Consider the following 20,442-nt stretch of genomic DNA (forward strand, 5'->3'; position numbering starts at 1 on the left):
TCAGCAAGAAAACTCTGGATGGCAGTAGGCCAAATCAGTTATTCTGTGTGGTGCACTGAAGCTTCCTCAAGGTCGAACAGTATGCAGGGAATTTATTGTTGTTCCCTACAGCAGAAAATTGACTAACAGAACAGTAAACCTCTCCCAAAACAGATTTGCCATAATCTCAATCTTGAGATTGTGTGTTTGGCTTTCACTTTGGTTGCAACAGCCATGTGTGATCATTCCATACTGACTTACACTTTGTTTATGAAGTCATACAAGACATCATTGTCTCGTTTCCTGTGGAAATATTCTCAAGAAACTCATCACCTTCCTCATCATATTGGTTTAGAAATTTCGAAGTCCACACCCACCCACCCACCCACCACCCACCCACACACACACACACACACACACACACACACACACACACACACACACACACACACACACACCTATATCTACACCAACATACTTTGAAATTAATTATACATTTTTGTTTACTTTAAGGTGCCAAAGAGAACGTCCACGGAAGCAGAATATTGCAAGTCAAGCTAAAATGCCAGCCACAGCTTCGCCAGCCGATCCAGGACAAGAATTTGCCAGTCTTCCACCGGCTGCACAATCCATGAATGTTCCAGAGGCAACACAGCGGAGGTATTGTGGAGTTTTTTTTTTCTTTCTATGATTTTTTATGCTTTTTTATGTCATGACTTATGAAGTTAATTCAATAGATTGGTGAAATTAAATGCTGAATGGGTGAAATTCCATTTCTGTAGGAAGATGTTGCATTTTAAATTCAGTATTGCATTCCGTATTTTGGAAAGATGCAATTGTTAAGTTCGAAAACTGTTCAAAAACTGAGGGTTACTCAGTAAACAGTAAAGAGATGCATGTTAAGAATTAATAGAAGAGACAGAAAAACAAATAAGTGAATCAAGGATAATGTAATTGAAATGAAACTGGGGGTGGGGGTGGGGGGTTGGGACATCTAGAGGAACAGATGTTAGATGAGCCAGTCGAGTTCGTGCTTGATTCAGAGAGATGAGAAAAGATGGAGAGAATAAGCTAATGTACTGTGTGTAGATGACATTAGAAATCATGCAATAGCAACAAGGAAAAGTCTAGGGGGAGGGGGGGAGGTGTCTTTATCTAGCAGTAGGTGTCAGATGGATGTTGTTGTTGTTGTTGATGACGGTGATGATGACAACAACAAAGCATCAGTTTTGTCTGTTGTGGCTACCTTGCTTCAACAAGGTATGTCTGAGAGGACAGTAATTTTCTGTGGAAAAAGAGCTTTCACATGCTGGGATGATTAATGTCTCTAGCTGCCAGATGAGTTTTTAAAGATGATCATTTTTTAAGGACAAACAGCTGCATTGAGTGTAGAGCGAAGTATTATGGGAAAGTAAAATAAATAGCACAGTGTTACAAAGTTTCTTTAGTGGTATTCGCACTGTGGCTTTTGCTATACAGAATATTATTATGTGTTGCTAGTGGTTTTTGCGAAAAACGTACCAGACAAAAGTAAGTAAGAAATAATTTGTTAAGTGCATGGAAGGGAGTGAATAATGAAACTTCTTATCTCATGAGAGAAACAGCTCTTTCGTAATAAATGGTTAGTGTTATACTGATTGAGCAGTTCTTACCAGCATGGCAGTTCATAAAACATGCGTGCTACATTGACAACTCACATCTTATAAAAATAATTAAGTACAGTATATGTTTTGTATTAAAGATATGTGAAAATTTAAAAATCTGCAGGTGAATGTAACTTCGGCATTGAGCCAGTTGTCTGTGGTCAGTGTTTTTGTGGTGTGTGTGTGTGTGTGTGTGTGTGTGTGTGTGTGTGTGTGTGTGTGTGTGTTTGTGTGTGTGTGTGTGTGTTTTGCACGTGGAAAGATTTTAAAATTGAGGGTAAATTCCGAGTGACAAACATTATCAGAGGGAACAGTGAGCATTTCAGCTGAGGTAATGAGCTGTGATTGCTACACATAGTCAAAACACTGCAAATAATGCAAAGAATAAAGGAACTTCTACATCTGCTCTGCAAGCCACCATATGATGATGCATGGTGAAGAGTACCTTGTATAACTGCAAGTCATTCCTTTCCTGTTCCATTGGCAAATGAAGAAAGGGAAAAACTACTGTCTGAATGCCTCTGTATGACCCCTGATATCTCTTGACTTGTCTTCAAAGTCCTCACATGAAATGTACGTTGGTGGCTGTAGAATCAGTCTGCAGTCGGCAACAAATGCTGGTTCTCTAAATTTTCTTATTAGTGTTTCTCAGTAGTTTTTGTAATTTGAGTTGACAGAACATTTCCATAATACTCATGTTGAGCAGACCTACTAGTAATGAATTTAGCGGCAGGTCTCCAAATTGTTTTGATGTCTTCCTCTAACCTCAACTGGTGGGGATCCCAAACACTTCAGCAATACTCAAGAATGAGTTGCCTTACTGTTCTGTTTACAGTCTCCTTTATGAATGAGCTACTCTTTTATAAATGTCTCCCAATGAACAAAAATTGACCATTCGCCTTCCCTCTTACTGTTCTTACATGCTCGTTTCATTTCATACCACTTTATAATATTACACCTAGATATTTCATTAATGTGACTATGTCCAACTGCATGCCACTAATACTGTATTCAAACATCACAGGATTGCTTTTACTGCACATCTGCATTAACTTAAATTTTTATACATTTAGAGCCATTTACCACACCAAATTTAAATTCTTGACAGTATAATGAAACTGGATAGATGAGAAATCTACTCATCATATGGCAGTAGGAGAACACATGCACAGAAAGGTTTTAACTTTTACAAGCTTTCAGAGCTAGTGGCTCCTTCTTCTGGCAGAAGAGTTGAAGGGGAAGGAAGAGGGATGAAGGGAAAGGAAACCTCTCCAGTGACAGTGGGTGCTGTGGGAAGAACATCAGGGTCTAATTTCAATGCTTTACATAAGAAAGTTATAACTGTGACATTTAAGGCCTTGGTGGTAGGGAGGATCATTCTGACTATTTTGGAAGTGGGAGCTGTATTTTCAGACTGGAGAAGAGATACTCCCACGGGGATTTATTTTTGGAGAAGATCTTTGTGCAGTGTCAGGGAAGAAATCTTGGGAGAGGTTGCTGGTATAAGTATTGAGGAATTTAATGTTAGGAGTACATACATTTGAAAGAGATGCCTGGGCTGTAGAAGAGTAGTGTTTGAGGTGGAGGAGGTTGCAGCTGTCAAAGTGGAGATAATGCTGCTTAGTGATTGATTTTATGTGGAGTGAAGTTCGGATGTGAGCTTTGATAAGGTGGAGGTCAACACCAACAAAAGTGGTTTTGGATTTGGAAAAAAGTGAATTGGAGCTGGAAAAAGGTGTTAAGCTGTTTTGGGAAATGGAAGTTTTTCTTGATTGTTTTTTGGGTCAGGATGGTTGACTAGGTTGTGGGCTTGTAGAACCAGTTCCTTGGCCACCATGGAATCATAAATGCATTGGTAACAGCAGCATATTTATTCAGCAGAATTCATACAGCTGAAGCAGAAAGTGTCCCATTGGCTTGTGCTGATCCTAGGTGGCATTGTTGGTGGAGATCAGCAAGCGGCAGCAGGAGGAAACCACTGGCGCAAGGACACCCGACTGAAAGGCGGCCACAGTGAAGAACCAGTGTCAGCACCTCAACCGGTGCATGACTATGTATGGCCTGCAAACATAAGGTTTGCAGGTAGACTGGCAACACTCTTACACTTGAGTGCAGTGGCCAGCCAACAGCTTACTGGGGGTCAGGCCCAGTCAGCACCCCACTGTGGTCTGTGTACCAAAGATGCCAGTTTAGACGTAGTGGCATCAGTTCTTTGTGTGAATCAAGGCCAGTGGCTAGCAAAGTCAACGATTAGTTGTAGATGAGACTTGATTATTTGCATGGGCATGGCCTATCGTTATTAGGAAAAGATGCTAGTTCGTCATGTATGGAGCCGACGCAGCAAGCATCAGGGCCTGGCATTTGGTAACCACTCTTGCTATAGTACCAGAATGCAGGCTTTTGCCATGCCAGCTCAGTGCTTTTCTGCCGCCCCCCCCCCCCCCCCCCCCACACACACACACACACACACACACACACACACACACACACACACACACACATCAGAATTTTTCATTTGCCCATGGTTTATAAAGTTCGCTAGGAAGGTGTTGGTACAATGGTACAACACTCCTCCTCCTCCTCCTCCTTTCAGAAGATCTGGTCCACCAGTTTGCAGACTGTTATTAACTTTGCAAATTACTTAAACATTACGTTGTAAATTTTTCTCTTTTTACATGTATGTACACTTTTTGTGCCAATAGATCAGATACTAATCCAATTCAATCACTATGTCTGATGCCTCATATGCTTAAAGATTAATTACTTTCTAAGGGTGACACACTTGCTCAGTAGTATATGGTGGACAGAGAGTTCAGGACAGTGGGCAGCTTTCTGCTGTAAATAGAGGTAGGCTGCATAAACCAAAATCAGAAACAAGATGATACGTGAAGTGGAACTGCCTGCACTGTGATTTTGTGCTGGTACTTGGTGTCATACTGCTGTGTGTGTAGAAATGTTTGTGCCGTACTAATGCTCCCCTCTTGCACTGCTGTAGACTTGTTCAGAAAACTGAGAAGGCTGGGATCCACGGTATTGTTTAGAAAGTTCAGATTTTTAGCGGGTAGTATCCCCAGACATTTGTCAGGAAACTACAGTAGAGGCCATGCCAGTTCAGAATTGCAGCCCCATTAGGGTAGGTATTAGCCAAAAACTGGGCCCTGAAATGTCGCACGCTGACCTCATTATTACTTTTTAGCTCTAACTATTCTGCTCCTGTACGCCGCCCTTGCTTGTAACAATTTGTGATAACCATCACTAGGTCATATATGGAATATTCAGAGTGTGAACCTAACTCCTGGAAGTAGGGTTGTGGTGCAGGGATTTTCCGGAAGCTCCTTCCCACCTCTCTCTGTGCACGTACTAATGTTTGTTGAGCCTCTGGACGTCATCAGTGCCTGGTGTGCCAAGTACCGTTTTTGACAGTCTACCTCCTGCATCTATTCATTTCTGCTTCTGTCTCTTTAATGTGCACGGTACCAAGTCCACAGCTTTCTGCAGTTGGTCCTAGAGGTGTTTGTATGACAAACACAGTACCTGGTACTCCTCTTGTATGTCGCTTAACGCTCTGTTCTTCCCAGCTTCCAGGTAGTAAATCCAAGAAAGCTTCATTCAGCCTTCACACCTAGTTTCTTACTCTCCAACAAGCATTATAAGTTAATCTCAATGTCCACTGGTGATCATTTAAAACAATGTCCTGCTAGCTGGTGAAAAGCACCTCATCTTTCAGTGGCCGTTTCTGCAAGGTGCTTACCCCCTTACAGGTGTAGAGGTTAGCACTGCTAGTAGTGTGGTGCACCATGTGTTCACTCTTGCTGGTGGTGTCACCCTGCTCATATGCTTAAAGATTAATTACTTTCTAAGGGTGACACACTTGCTCAGTAGTATATGGTGGACAGAGAGTTCAGGACAGTGGGCAGCTTTCTGCTGTAAATAGAGGTAGGCTGCATAAACCAAAATCAGAAACAAGATGATACGTGAAGTGGAACTGCCTGCACTGTGATTTTGTGCTGGTACTTGGTGTCATACTGCTGTGTGTGTAGAAATGTTTGTGCCGTACTAATGCTCCCCTCTTGCACTGCTGTAGACTTGTTCAGAAAACTGAGAAGGCTGGGATCCACGGTATTGTTTAGAAAGTTCAGATTTTTAGCGGGTAGTATCCCCAGACATTTGTCAGGAAACTACAGTAGAGGCCATGCCAGTTCAGAACTGCAGCCCCATTAGGGTAGGTATTAGCCAAAAACTGGGCCCTGAAATGTCGCACGCTGACCTCATTATTACTTTTTAGCTCTAACTATTCTGCTCCTGTACGCCGCCCTTGCTTGTAACAATTTGTGATAACCATCACTAGGTCATATATGGAATATTCAGAGTGTGAACCTAACTCCTGGAAGTAGGGTTGTGGTGCAGGGAGTTTCCGGAAGCTCCTTCCCACCTCTCTCTGTGCACGTACTAATGTTTGTTGAGCCTCTGGACGTCATCAGTGCCTGGTGTGCCAAGTACCGTTTTTGACAGTCTACCTCCTGCATCTATTCATTTCTGCTTCTGTCTCTTTAATGTGCACGGTACCAAGTCCACAGCTTTCTGCAGTTGGTCCTAGAGGTGTTTGTATGACAAACACAGTACCTGGTACTCCTCTTGTATGTCGCTTAACGCTCTGTTCTTCCCAGCTTCCAGGTAGTAAATCCAAGAAAGCTTCATTCAGCCTTCACACCTAGTTTCTTACTCTCCAACAAGCATTATAAGTTAATCTCAATGTCCACTGGTGATCATTTAAAACAATGTCCTGCTAGCTGGTGAAAAGCACCTCATCCTTCAGTGGCCGTTTCTGCAAGGTGCTTACCCCCTTACAGGTGTAGAGGTTAGCACTGCTAGTAGTGTGGTGCACCATGTGTTCACTCTTGCTGGTGGTGTCACCCTGCTGTACTGATGACATGGCATGCAAACCCACGATGTTGTTCTATGTCACTGGTCACTTATGACACCAGTTATCACAGGTTGTGATAGGTGACTAGACAGCAGGCATGAAGACCCAGTCCTACAGCTGTTGTGGAATCATGAATGCAGTGGTAACAACACAAATTTATTCAGCAGAATTCATACAGCTGAAGCAGACAGTGTTCCAGTGTGTGTGTGTGTGTGTTGACCCTGGGTGGCAGTATATGTCCAGCTCAGCACGTCACAGTGTGAGACATCTGTCAGTGCCAGGTCGCTGAGCCAGAAAGGTGGCTGCAGCAAAGGAGAGGTGTCAGCACCTTGGCAGGCGTGCAGCCTTGTCAGGCCAGCAGACTTCAGGCACACGGGGCAGCAGTCTTGCAAGCAGATTGGCCACGTCGGTAGGTGTTAAGGCAGCAACAAGCCTGCAGCCTGCAGTGGGCTAGGCACAGAGGGCACCTCAGCACCGCCTGCATACCAGAGACCCCTTGAAGATGCCCAGGAGTTGGTTGATGTCAGACAGTAACAGATCCCAACTGGAATGTGCCAATTCAGATGCCAGTAGCATCAGTTTTAGGTGCAGCCCATAGACCAGTGGATAGTGTAGATGAGACTGGGTGACCTGCAGTGGGTTGATGGCTGGTGTGGAGGGATTCTCGGTGTAAGCTGCAGTTGACAACAGCCACTGCAAGGCCAGTGTGGCCTTTATTTATATGGGCTCTACCCTGTGTTTCTCATCATGTATGGAGCCTCGACAGCAAGTGTTAGGGCCCTGTGTATGGTAACCACGGTTGCTATAGAGCCATAGCGGAGGCTTTTGCTGTGCTAACTCAGCACTTTTGTGCTCTCATGTACCTGAATTACACAGGCAGCAAGCTGGCCCGTCAGCCCACGGTTTGTGAGGTCTGCTAGGAAGGTGTTGATGTACCAGTTGAGTATCTAGAGGATCCATAACAGAGAATGGAACATCCGGGATGGAATGCAACAATATTATGAAAAGGAAAGTAGCTACTCACCATACAGCGGAGATGCTGAATCACCGATAGGCACGACAAAAAGACTGTCATAAATGACACAACTCAGACATATGGCTGCAGTCTCAGGCAACTGAAACCACACTGCAAGCAGCAGCACCAGTGCATTATGGAAGTGGCAACTGGGTGGGGGTAAGGAGGAGGCTGGGGGGGGGGGGGGGGGCGGAGGAGGGAGGGGGAGATAGTAGGGTAGGGGTGGCAGACAGTGAAGTGCTGCAGGTTAGACGGAGGGGAGGGAGGGGGTAGTGGGAAATTAGAGAAGAAAAAAGACTGGGTGTGATGTTGGAATGAGGGTCATGTAGTGCTGGAATGGGAACAGGCAAGGGGCTGGTTGGATGAGGACAGTGACTAATGAAGGTTGAGGGCAGGTGGGTTATGGGAATGTAGGAGGTATTGCAGGGAAAGTTCCCACTTGTGTGGTTCAGAAAAGCTGCTGTTGATGGGAAGGAGCCATATGGCACAGACTGTGAAGCAGTCATTGAAATGAAGGCTTTCATGTTTGGCAGCGTGCTCAGCAACAGGGTGGTCCACTTGTTTCTTGACCACAGTTTGTTGGTGGTCATTCATGCGGACAGACAGCTTGTTGGCTCCATAACAGAGTAATATATGGGTGATAGAATGAAAGGATTTTCAACACGCAAAGTATTATGAAATAGTTCAGCAACAAAGCAGTTTCTGTGTTATTACTTTTTGTATGTGGATTAACAAAAAAATCTTCCAGTTTTTGCGCAGCTCTGTTTTCTCAGTTCAGTGAACTATTGCAAATGTTAGATATGTGATGAACATTGGCATATGAAGGATAAATGACTTGAGGGAAAACCAGAATGGCCAGTCAAACATAAATGCTGTATGTTGCCTTTGTTATTGTTAATATAACAGACAGCCAAAGAAGATCATGATTTACTATCCATTGCGAAGAAGGCAAAGAGGAAGACCAAAGGTAGCCTGATTAGATGGAATAAAGGGAGCAATGAGAAAAAGAGAATTAGAAGAAGACTAGGAAGCATGGAAAGATAGAAACCGATGGCAACAGGTATGTGGGATGCGGCAACAGCTGTAGAACTCCACAGGAGGGGGAGAGAGAGAGAGAGAGAGAGAGAGAGAGAGAGAGAGAGAGAGAGAGAGAGAGGTGCTTCCTTGTCTCCTTCTAATTCTCTTTTCCTCATGGTCTCCTTTATTCCACCTAACCAGGCTACCTTTGGTTTTCCTCTCCTCCTTCTTCCATGAGGATGGTACATTGAGATCTTCTTTGGGTGTCTGTCATTTGTCATTTGCATTGTATGTCAGTACCAGGTGAGCTGCCGTTCTTCTATTCTATATGTGATGTTTTTTTGAGTCTGGGTTATATCCCTAATCATTGTATTTCTTATGTGATCTTGTCAAAATATTCTACATGATCTTCTGAGATAGTCCATTTCTACAATTCTCAATGCGTTTTTATTTTCTTCCAGTAAACTCCCAGTGTTCCCATCATGCATAGTATGTTATAGGCTCTACAATACTCCTGCAGAGCACCTTCTTTCTTTTCCAACTTAGAAGACCACAACAGAGGGTTTAGCTTCTGGATTGCTGCTATCCCATGGGCTACATGTTGCTGTATTTCCCAATTACTTACTCCATCTTCCCATTTGATGTTACCCAAATATTTAAATTTTTTGTTTGCCTTCATGCACTGGCTCTCTACCAATACGAATCCAAAATTTTTCCACTGCGTAGATATAGTCTTTTGAAAATTTACTATCACATTGTATTTCATATTCTTCTAATAATTTTCTTAGCATAAAGCAGATACAATCTTCTTCCTCTACCTGATCATTTGCAAAGAACAATGTGCACAAACATTGATTCCTTGTTTTCTGAATACCTGTTCCTGCTCATTTCCTGCTCCACAGGTCTGTGGTTTTTTGGGAGTATATTTGGTGAGATAGATTATAGTTAGTGTTCATAGATCTTGATAAGGTGTTTGGCACAGTGCCCATGAAGAAACTGCTTGAAGTGCTAAGGAGGAGTGAACATGATGAGACATATGTTATAGAAGTTGCAGAGTATGTAGTCAAAGTGGGGAAAATTTCATGACAACCCTTCAGAATTAAAAAGGATTTAAACAGGGATGCTGCTTGCCTCCTACATTGTTTAGAATACGTATGTCTGTCTGCCTTAGGTTTTGCATCACTCTGTCAGAGTTGATCGGTTTCGGTACTTTAGCGCTTGTGACTTATTATGCTTAGATAGGTTTTATGTGATATGGAACTATTGACAAAATTGGTCATTGCGTATTACGTATTACTGAGGTATTCAATGGTCGTTGATCTTTCTCATCATACTGTGCAGTTTTACTCTTCATACAAAGTCAGTGCAATACTTTATTTCAGCTATGAAAAATTTATATTTTAACATGCAGTGACTTGCACTTTAGCTATTTTTCAATGCTATTTCCTACTTATGTATATTAAAAATCTATGTACTTCTTGTTCAGTTATATTTACTGTCAGTTACTGGACACAACTGTAATGGAAGTATTTCTTTTCTTAATATGTGAATTTGATGCTGTCTATACGGGTTGTTAAAAAAAAGCATTGAATACTTTGAGAAGTGATAGTACCCATCGAAACAAGAAAAATAAGTCCAATGTCGTGGGCCTGGAAACACATACTTTCCGAGATAAACATATGTTTATAGGGAGGACTGCACGACACCTAGTTGTGGATATTAGCACAGGTGTTGCATTGATGCTCTATCAAATATGTTGGCAGGATATTATGGTGTCATACTCAGAGTGGCCTGCCTACCATTAGGCGGTCAGTAGGTACGAGGATGGTTTGAAAAGTTCTTGGAACGGAAAAAAGTACTTACAGCACTGAAACTTCTTTTATTTTTAGTGTAGTCTCCTTGTAGGTTAATGCACTTGGTGCAATGATGTTCCAGTGTCTTGATCCCATCACGAAAATGAGTTTCCTCCAGTCCTGCAAAATAATTGTCAACTCCGGCTATCAATTCTTTGTTTGAAGTGAATCTTCGTACACCAAGAAAAAATTTCAGTTTTGGGAAGAGATGGAAGTCTGACGGAGCCATATCAGGTGAATAAGGTGGGTATGGCAACAATTCATGTCTTAGTTTGTGTAATTTTGCACTGGTGACAGCACATGTGTGCGGGTGTGCATTGTCTTGATGGTAGATGACTTTCTTCCCTGCTAAACCTAGCCTTTTTTCGCATATCTTTTGTTGCAATTTGTCCAGGAGGTTAGCATAGTATTCTCCAGTAGTTATTTGCCTATTGGGTAGATAATCTACAAATAGAATTCCCTTGGCATCCCAGAACACTGATGCCATGACCTTTCCCACTGAAGGAATTATCTGTGCTTTCTTTGGTGGCAGAGAATCAGCATGTTTCCACTGCTTTGACTTTTGTTTTGTCTCTGGGGTATAGTAGTGCACCCAAGTTTCATCTGTGTTCATTTCTCCTAAAGTGGGCCAAGCATTGTTCCGATATGTCCATTCTCATGCATTTTTGATCCGGCGTCAAGAGTTGTGGCACCCATCTTGCAGATAGTTTTTTCATTTCTAATTCTTCAGTTAAACTGTGATATACACTTTCAGATGACATCTGACAAGCGTGAGCAATTTCAGGCACTTTCAATCAGCGATCCTCCGTGACCATTTTGTGCACTTTTGCAACAATTTCTGGAGTAGTGACACATCGTGGCTGACCACTGCACGGATTATCATCTAAACTCTCCCGGCCAAATTTAAATTCATTTGTCCACTTGGCAACAGTTGAATATGAAGGAGCAGAGTCCCCCAGTGTATTCTGGGAATCAGCATGAATGTCTTCTGCTTTCATACCTTTCTTTATGAAGTACTTAATCGCTCCTTGAATCTCGATTTTTTTTTTTTTTTTTTTTTTTCCATCTTTGGAAATCACTACACGGGAACAACAACAGAGCCACTTCACCACCACAGTTTTCTTCCAAGAGCGCTGACATGGCACATATTCACAGGCAACAGTCCAGTGAGTATCATGTGAACAACTCATTGTGCTAGCACAGACCTCTCGTGGTGACTCCGAGAACTTTTCAAATCATCCTCATAGTTGTGTGGTTAGAGTTGTGTTGTAGGCTACATTAGTTTTTTTCATGTTTGTGTGTCTTATGGGACAGTACTATCAACCCTGGGTACATATCATGGTGTTTTACCTTCTTCCAAATGCGGATTCATGTTTGTGTTTACTGTCTGGATGTACGGATGGTGTAGTATGTTTACATGTTTTCTTTTTGACCACTTCTTAGCAATGTAAGCCTACTATTTGACAAGTGAAATGGTGGATATAATATTCTGCTATGGTTTAGCAAATAGATGTAGCCTGAGAGCCTGTGCCCTCTACGCTGAAAAATATCCACAGCACAGAGTGCCCTCTGATGAGCTCTTTGGCAGACTTTTCCAGCGTCTGGGGGGCACAGGTACCCTTGAACCATGCAGAAGGTGTGCCTCACTCTTTTGTCAGGAGGGGGGGGGGGCATGATGACACTTCATGAACAATTGCTGCAAAAGAAGAAAAGAAGAATCATGATGGCAGACGGTGGTTCTGTCAATGGCTGTTGCAGAAGTGTGCCCCAGATGCACAGTTCACATCCAAGATTTTATTTACCAATGAGGCAGGGTTCACAAGAGATGGTGTTGTGAATTTCCATAACCAGAACACGTGGGCAGATGTAAATTCCCAAGCAGCGCAGGAAAGAGGGCATTAATACCATTTTTCAATCTACGTATGGGTAGGTATACTTGGTGATAGATTAATTGGGCCATACTTGCTACCACAAAGGTTAACTGGGGCATATTATCTAGACTTTCTCATTAATGTATTGCCTACCTTTATTAAGGCTGTGCCATTGCAGCAATGAATATAAATTGGTTCATGCATGATGGCGCACCATCACAATTTTGCCACAATGTGCGCGAACATTTGATGCAGACACACTGACACCACTGAATTGGTTGGGGGGAGGGGCACACCTACCATGCCTATCAATGATGTGCAGACACTACAGGGTCATAGCTTTAATGTGTGCCAGCATGTACAACAACAACAGGGTATACTTCAAAGTGTGTGTCATTCCTTATGCCAGAGGACAGAGGGGTGCATTGTCACGAATGGATGTCATGTTGAAGATCTCCTGTATATGCTTTTTTATCGCAGAAAGTATGCATTTCCAGACCAATGTTTATTCGACTTGTCTCAAAAGTCTGCATTTTCGGACTCATGTTTATTGCACTTATTTTTCTTGTTTCAGTGGGTACTACCACCTCTCAAAATATTCAACACTTTTTTTCAGTGCCCTGTGGGACTGTAAAGTTCTCTGTATTAATATTAACTTTGCATTAGTTGGATGATAACGCTTGTCGCTGTGGAGGTGAAATATGTTATGTCTTTTCTACAGAACAGAGTAAATTTCGGGAAGACTGAAACACTTGACAAAGGAAACACATGTGATCTATACTTAGAATCTTACTAGCTCTTCAAATGCAATCTCAAAAACATCTTACTTTTGCAGAATTAAATTAATTGCAAGCTGCTTGGAATGTCTTTCTCGTCTCAGACAGGAACAGTTATTCACAGAGATGATTAGTGTTCCATTTTTCTTTTGTTTTTCTTACTCACTCCTATTACTACTTATATCATTGGAAATAAAGAGCAATCATTCAGGAGATGAAGCTAACTGGCTTTTGGTTTGATCTAATGAAATCATTCCCCTTGTAGGTATCTAGCAGATGTCACATTTCACCTAAAGAACTCTTCTTTTATGTGTAGAACAACAAGATAAAAAACTACTATCATATACACTATTACATCCCACTGATTACTTCACATAATGTGTGTCTGACAATCACACACAGTCAGGTGCATGCTGGCTGCTAGAAAGTGTGGTCTTCCTGGCATTGGCCATTCATGATGTTGCCAAAGGATAGATATGGAGTGAATTGCGAGTTGAAGCCACACCGCCACAAGGAGAATAAAAGAATTTTTTAACACTAAGTTGAGCTGTAAGATGTCTGCTGGATTCAAACAGAATTTCACTTTTCATCTGTCTGATAGTGTTGGGTTGTGACCGCTGCACCTAGGTGTTTGATTTCCAGGCAGGAGTCACTGTTCTGCATGATGTTGTGGTGCTGGCAGCTGCGGCCTGGTAGGAGTTCTGTGTCCAATAGTGGCTTGCATTTTGGTGGTGTCTTCTGCCCTTACGTAGGCTGACTTGCACCGGTTAATGACCGCTACTGTATCCGCCCCGTTGATGTGAAGAATTCGTTCCATAAGTGTGTTTGGGCCTTGGTAGCACTGCTCCAGTGATTTGTGTAGTGGGACACATCAGAGGAAAATGTGTTTATCATTGCCATGTTTTTGAAAATAGAAATAGTCAGTTTTCCATGCTGTTTATTTACACCCAGATGCATAGTCTCCATTTTCCTCTTGAGCTCCGCAAGGAAATCTTGAGTTTATTGGAAGAGGGTGGGATATGGTTTGAAAAACTTTCCTGGTAGATGCAGAGGTTTGCCTTACAGCAACTCAGCTGCAGGCATTTTTTTAATACATGGTGCAATCCTAACAGCACTCCTGGGAGGGTATCAATCCACCAATCTGTCATACGGCACGTTATAGTGGCTTTCAAGGAATTGTATAGGTGCTCCACATTGTTGTCATCTGACTGCATGATGTGGTGAAGTCTTTGTCATGTGTATCCCTTACAGGCAATCCATTGCACAAAATATTTCTGTCTTTGACCGCTGACCCTGATTGGAAGTTGTTTACTGGGGACAGCCAAATGGAAAATCCAACTGCAGGTGAACACTGGTGCCACATTTTTGGTTTTTCCAGTGGAAATACCTCCAGCCATGTTGTATATGTATTGATAACTGTGAGGCAATACCAGTAGTTAGGAGCGACCAAGAGTGGACCTACCAAGTCCAGATGGATGTATGAGAATCATGCCTATTGGTTATCAAAACTTCTGAGCAGAGCTTGTGCGTACCGAGTTACTTTGCACTTCTGGTAGAGAATGCAGATTTGAGATCATATACAGCAGTCATTCTGTATATCAGTTCACATGAAACTCTGCATTACTAGCACTGTCATAGTGCAGGTTCTCGGTAGCTGACTTTGTGTATAGTTGAAAACCCACTATTGTTGAAGGACATGGACATATGGCTTCTGTCAGCGTATTGACTAGTCGTAGTATAGGTATCAGTATCTCAGTGCCTGGCACTGGCATGTGACACAAATGCAGGGCTCTCTTGCCTTTCAGCAGATCCTTTAATTTGTCATCCTTATTTTGTACTTTCATCAGCTTGGTGAACGTGTATGACAACCACACACTCTCCGGTGTTTGCATTGTAGTAGGGATGATCTACTGGCTGCTGGAGAGCACTCTGGCATTGGTTGTTTTCAGTGTTACCTATGGGTAGATGTTGATTCACTTGTTGAGGTTCGCATTTGGGAGGATGACGGTTCAATCCCGCGTCCGGCCATCCTGATTTAGGTTTTCTGTGATTTCCCTAAATCGCTCCAGGCAAATGCCGGGATGGTTCCTTTCAAAGGGCATGGCCGACTTCCTTCCCCATCCTTCCCTAATCCGATGAGACCGATGACCTCGCTGTCTGGTCTCCTTCCCCAAACAACCCCCCCCCCCCCCCCCCCCCCAACTTGTTGAGGTCGATACAGCCCTTACTATTATTGTTTACTTAATGCCCCATAGTTCCTTTACTGTTATCATCATTTACTACAGGCTGGTTATTGCAGTGACATATTACCCCAAAACAACTCAGGATTTTCAGTTTCTTCATTTCATGTGTTTCACACGTGTTTGTCGGTCACACTTAGTTTGTGTACATATTGCATATAAATCAATTTAATACCTTAGGCCTGCACTGAAAATATATGCAGAAAAATGGGCATTATTATTAAAATAAAAATGTATTTATTAGACTCGTAGCACTTCAGTGGTGTTATCACTCCCCTCTTTATTACTGTAGATTCATGTTCATGTTGGCATCAAAACTGTCACTTGAAAAGCTTGTGTAGCTGGTGGCATTAAGGAAGTGTTTATTATAGAAGAACAGGTGAAGAAATGTAGTGCATGCCTCTCAGGTGTAATGAGCTGCAATATCTGTTTCTTTAGGTTCAGTGACCCTGGCCTTGGCCCTGCAGTTGCAAGCAGTGAAGATGAGAGTGGCAGTGAAGATGCTGGTGCTTATGCTGTTATTGGCCCCAGTGTTCCTGAGCAGATTGCTTCTCTTCATAACATGATGAAGACTATGTCACGAGAGTTGCAGGAGCTACGCACAGAACTTGAAACTTTAAAGTTGCAGACTGCTACGTGGAGGAATGTATCTCGAAGTTATGAACCAGGGATGCTTTCAGGTAACATTATTTGCAGAAGTGGAATTTTGAGTGTACAAACAGGAAATGAGAAATGATTTCTGTGAATAGGACCAACCAGAGCAGATCCCCAAGTTACCTGCAGGTGTTCATACCATGCAGCTTTATGTACCTTATCGGTACCCAGATGTATGGGTCACTTCCTAGGGAACCAATTTGATGGGCTGCCCATTAAATTGCTCTGCAGACAACGAAATTAACCAGTGTCTGCAGTACTCTATATTTAAGTGCACCTTCAATCTACAAAGCAGACAGGCTGACAGCTAACAGCACTGACAGTACTTCACATTATCAATAAATGAACTGGTTGTGTTGATCCCAGACTCCAAGATTAGAAACATTCAGGCCTGTGCTGAGACTGCTTTGCTCACACCTGTGCTTACATTCCGCATGTTTCACATGTCTTGCCATACTATTCAGGCTCAAGGAGGTCAGCATAACACGGATAAGGTTGTCAGATCCCCCTACTTCTATGAGTGAATTTGTAGAAAATCGGTGTTCTGATCGACATGGTAGTAGACTGAGGAAATTTGGGCAAAGACTTCTGCATTCAAACATTGTTTCACAAGCGTACATAAACATCTACATTGTACATCTAATTTTGATTAAGATGGTAGAATAAGTTTCCTAATTTCTGAACTAAAAATAGCTATTCACAGACTAGGCATACTGCCTAAAGTGAATACAGTGACTTTTTTGTAATGAAGTTAGAAGAGTTGGAACAGGAGTTCAGTCACATCCAATGATGTTATCAATGGTATCACTTATTTGACATCCATTCCTGGATAAAGGCTTCCTCTAGATTTCTCTGTGCATTACAGTCCTCAACAGTACACGTCCTTCACGTCCTTGCTGCTTCTGCATCATTTCTAATGTCATCTACCTGTCAACCATTAGGTTGTCATTTTGGTCTTTTATTGTCTCTTGTAATCCAGGAAAGAACTTCTTGATCTCTTTATTTCATGCTTTCCATTTCATTTTTTAAAATTATAATTACACCTTCCACTCCAATCTTTTTCCTGTGAACCATTTGTTTTCTTGCCTCCTTTAGTTAATCAACACTGAGTATCTTTCCATTTGTCCTGAGCAACATTTGGTTTTTGAAAGCTTTCACATTAAAAGTTGATATCTTTCTGCCATAAGTCAAAACTGATAATATGCACTACCAGTGGTTGTAAACTTCTTTCTTTTCAGATCTCTTGGAAGCTTAGGTTTGAAGACTTATTTAGGTCTACCCAAAGCATACCAATCCAGTTTGTACTATTCTGTGTATTTCTTTCACTGTCCATCAAGTAGTCTTCAGCTAACATGTACACAACATCCCAAACATCCCATCAGCGGACGTTAAACACTAATCATCACCATCATCATCATCATCCCATCAGCAGTTTTATGATTTCATTATTAATTTTATGTATTTACTTTCTAATGTGTTAATTATATACTATGTAATCTTACCTATATTAATTTTTCACACTTATTTCCCAACTTGCTCTGTTAAGTTCTTCCATTAGTTTTTGAAATCTGTTGAAATGATCCTGCAGCATTATTGGCCAAGGTTGTTCAGCTGCCTGGTGCAAATCATTCTGTTGGGTGCCACATCAGCAACTTGCATGTTGATGAGTGTGAAATGTAGTTATTAGGACAACACAAGGAAGCTGCAATGTCTCTGTGTATTTGTGTCTCTCTCTCTCTCTCTCTCTCTCTCTCTCTCTCTCTCTCTCTCTCTCTCTGTGTGTGCATGTGTGTGTGTGTGTGTGTGTGTGTGTGTGTGTTAGGGCTATAGTTTTTCAAGTCTTGTCTTTTCTATTTCTTGTGAAGTAGAAAAGTTCATAGGAATTTTACAGTTGTGTGGAATTGTCTTTCTCTGCAGACATTCTGTATCATGAATAATTTTGCAAGTTCCTTTTGTTTTAATTTTCTTCAGCTTTAATCATCTTCTGGCACCTTTCCTTTCTCCATACCTGAATTACACCCTCTCTAACATTACTTACAGATTATCATTATTTCTGTTATCATCCATCTGTGTTTCTGATTCAGGTCCTGAACTGTATAAACTTTTATACAAATTTTAAATGCTTGTACAGTTTTCTGTCTGTTGCTAGTTGCTGTGACATTTTCAATCTCAATTATTGAAATATGGTGTGTCTAGCAAACATAGCTTGTTTTCTTTATAGTCTCTTCATTTTCAGACATTTCTCTTATCTTTTCTTTGTATTGTTTGACATTCTCTTGTAGACATTTTTGTACACTGAGCAAGGTGGCGCAGTAGTTAGCACACTGGACTTACATTTGGGAGGACGACGGTTCAATCGCGTGTCCGGCCATCCTGATTTATGTTTTCTGTGATTTCCCTAAATCACTTCAGGCAAATACTGGGATGATTCCTTTGAAAGGGCACGGCCAACTTCCTTCCCCATCCCTCCCTAATCTGATGAGACCGATAACATCACTGTTTGGTCTCTTCCACCAAATTAACCCCCAACATTTTTGTACAATATTGTGCATTTGAGGATATTTTATCATATTTCTCATATTATATGTTTGAAACTCTCACCTTCTTTCTGATAGCTGTCCGTTCATTTTTGGATTTCCCATTCCTTCGCTTTCTTTGTACCTGTAGTATTTTGTGCTGTTTGCTTATGAACTTTTGTTAAAGAATAGTCCCATTCATCTGTGTATGAATAGCATTAATTTTTTAAGACCCTGGACATGTTTAATTTAATCAATCAAACCTTCATATTAAATTCCACGTTTTGTGTGTGATGAGTTCTTTTTTTAGTCTTGTATCTATTTTTTACTAAGCATATGTCTCGTATCATACATTTAGCATTTGATAACAGCACAGGAGACATGTCAGAAATTTGTAGTATAACTTCACTGAAATAAAACAGCATTTAATTAATGAGAGACACATTGTTGTAACATGAATAGAGAATTTTACTGTGTATAAATTGCAGTAAGATTAATGATAGATGACATCCTTTTTAAAAAATTAACTTGTCCTTCATGAACCCTTCCACTGGGTAGTAATGTGTTTGTAGTGGAGTATTGTTACCCTTTTTTCTCCATTGACCATGGCTTTGGGTTCAGAATGTCTTTCAGTTTTAATTGCATATTTTCATTCCCAGGTAATCGGGAGTCTTAAGTGTATAATTTAAATAGATAAATAAGAGGCGTGAAGTTATCTTTATTTCTTGTATTATATGAGTGGACAAAATAATTTTCCTTGATTATTTCTTTTTTGATGTTTTAAAATATAATTTCACACTTACAGAATGGGAGAGGTACATTAAAAGTACAAAGGCACTTAAATAGTTGAAGATTTAATTCCCTCGGATGCACAGAATTTTTTTTTCCTGGAATTTGTTGCTTGGAGCTCCCTTAAAATAGAATACCCTACTTGTTAACAAATTGAAAATAACTGTAATGTGTTATTTCCCATGTGTCCCTGCCAGTGGCACTGGATAATGCTTGCATTTCAAAGTTAAAACTACATAATTTATGTTCACTGTGTTTTTCTTCTTCTTCTTTTTTCTGGAATTATTTTAATTTCTCTTCCTTTTGTCTGGGTCTGACAGCACCAAAGTTAGCTAATTTACCAGGAACAATGTAGACTACCAAGTGTACTAGTGTCTAAGTCAGGGATTTCATTATGGTTTACAATTTTTGATTAATGCAGCCAACAGAAACAATATTATATTTATGTTAAGGTAGAGACTGGGTATGTCCTAGAGGGGAGAGTGAAGGATGCCATGTGTTATTTTCCACATGGAAGAATGATTTACAGTGTTAGGTGAGACATTTACTTTTTGTTTTCTGTTGTGTAAAAATGCAGTCAGCAATTTATGTCCACTGATGTCTGAGAATGTATCTTCAACTTCATTGGTTTTTGCTTGTGATGTGCTAGTCTTGGTAAGAAGAAATCTATAGGCCATTCCATAAGCCATTTTTCCCTCATTGTAAATCAAATTAGTTTGACAAAAAAATTACATATTTTACAGTATAATTCTCTGATAAGATAACAACTGCTTTTTATGGTTCATTAATACAGTTCAGTTATATAGTGATTATACAAAGGATTGTTATAATTCATTTCATCATTGTTTTTATTCCATCCTGGATTTTTTGTTTTACGTTATAGCGCATGATAGATATAATTTTAAGTATGATTTTGGTTGGAAAGTATGTAGATATAGTTTTTTTATAATCTGATATGAATGTCACCACTGGTTTTTGTTAGTTTCTCTTATATGTGATGTTTAGACAAGTATCACTGAACATATTACTAATCATTTTGGAGCCTAAACCGTTTGAAGACAAATCATCCTTCCCAGACGTTTATTAATTATAACCTTTTTATAATCTGTGTGTGCTGCTCCAAATTTATTACAGTGATCACTAGTTTTTGAATTAATTCGCTATA

General features: G+C 40.9%; 1 protein-coding gene across 1 annotated transcript in view; it reads left to right on the forward strand.

The window, feature by feature from the left end:
* The window catches only part of LOC124794720, a 245,392-nt gene that overhangs the window by 57,998 nt on the left and 166,952 nt on the right, over positions 1-20,442 (forward strand). Inside the window, exons 3-4 of the mRNA XM_047258311.1 lie at positions 493-639; positions 15,757-15,998. Of these exons, the coding sequence (XP_047114267.1) occupies positions 493-639; positions 15,757-15,998 (389 nt within the window). The remainder of the gene's footprint in view (positions 1-492; positions 640-15,756; positions 15,999-20,442) is intronic.

The sequence above is a fragment of the Schistocerca piceifrons genome, chromosome 1, assembly GCF_021461385.2.
Source record: "Schistocerca piceifrons isolate TAMUIC-IGC-003096 chromosome 1, iqSchPice1.1, whole genome shotgun sequence".
NCBI lineage: Eukaryota > Metazoa > Arthropoda > Insecta > Orthoptera > Acrididae > Schistocerca > Schistocerca piceifrons.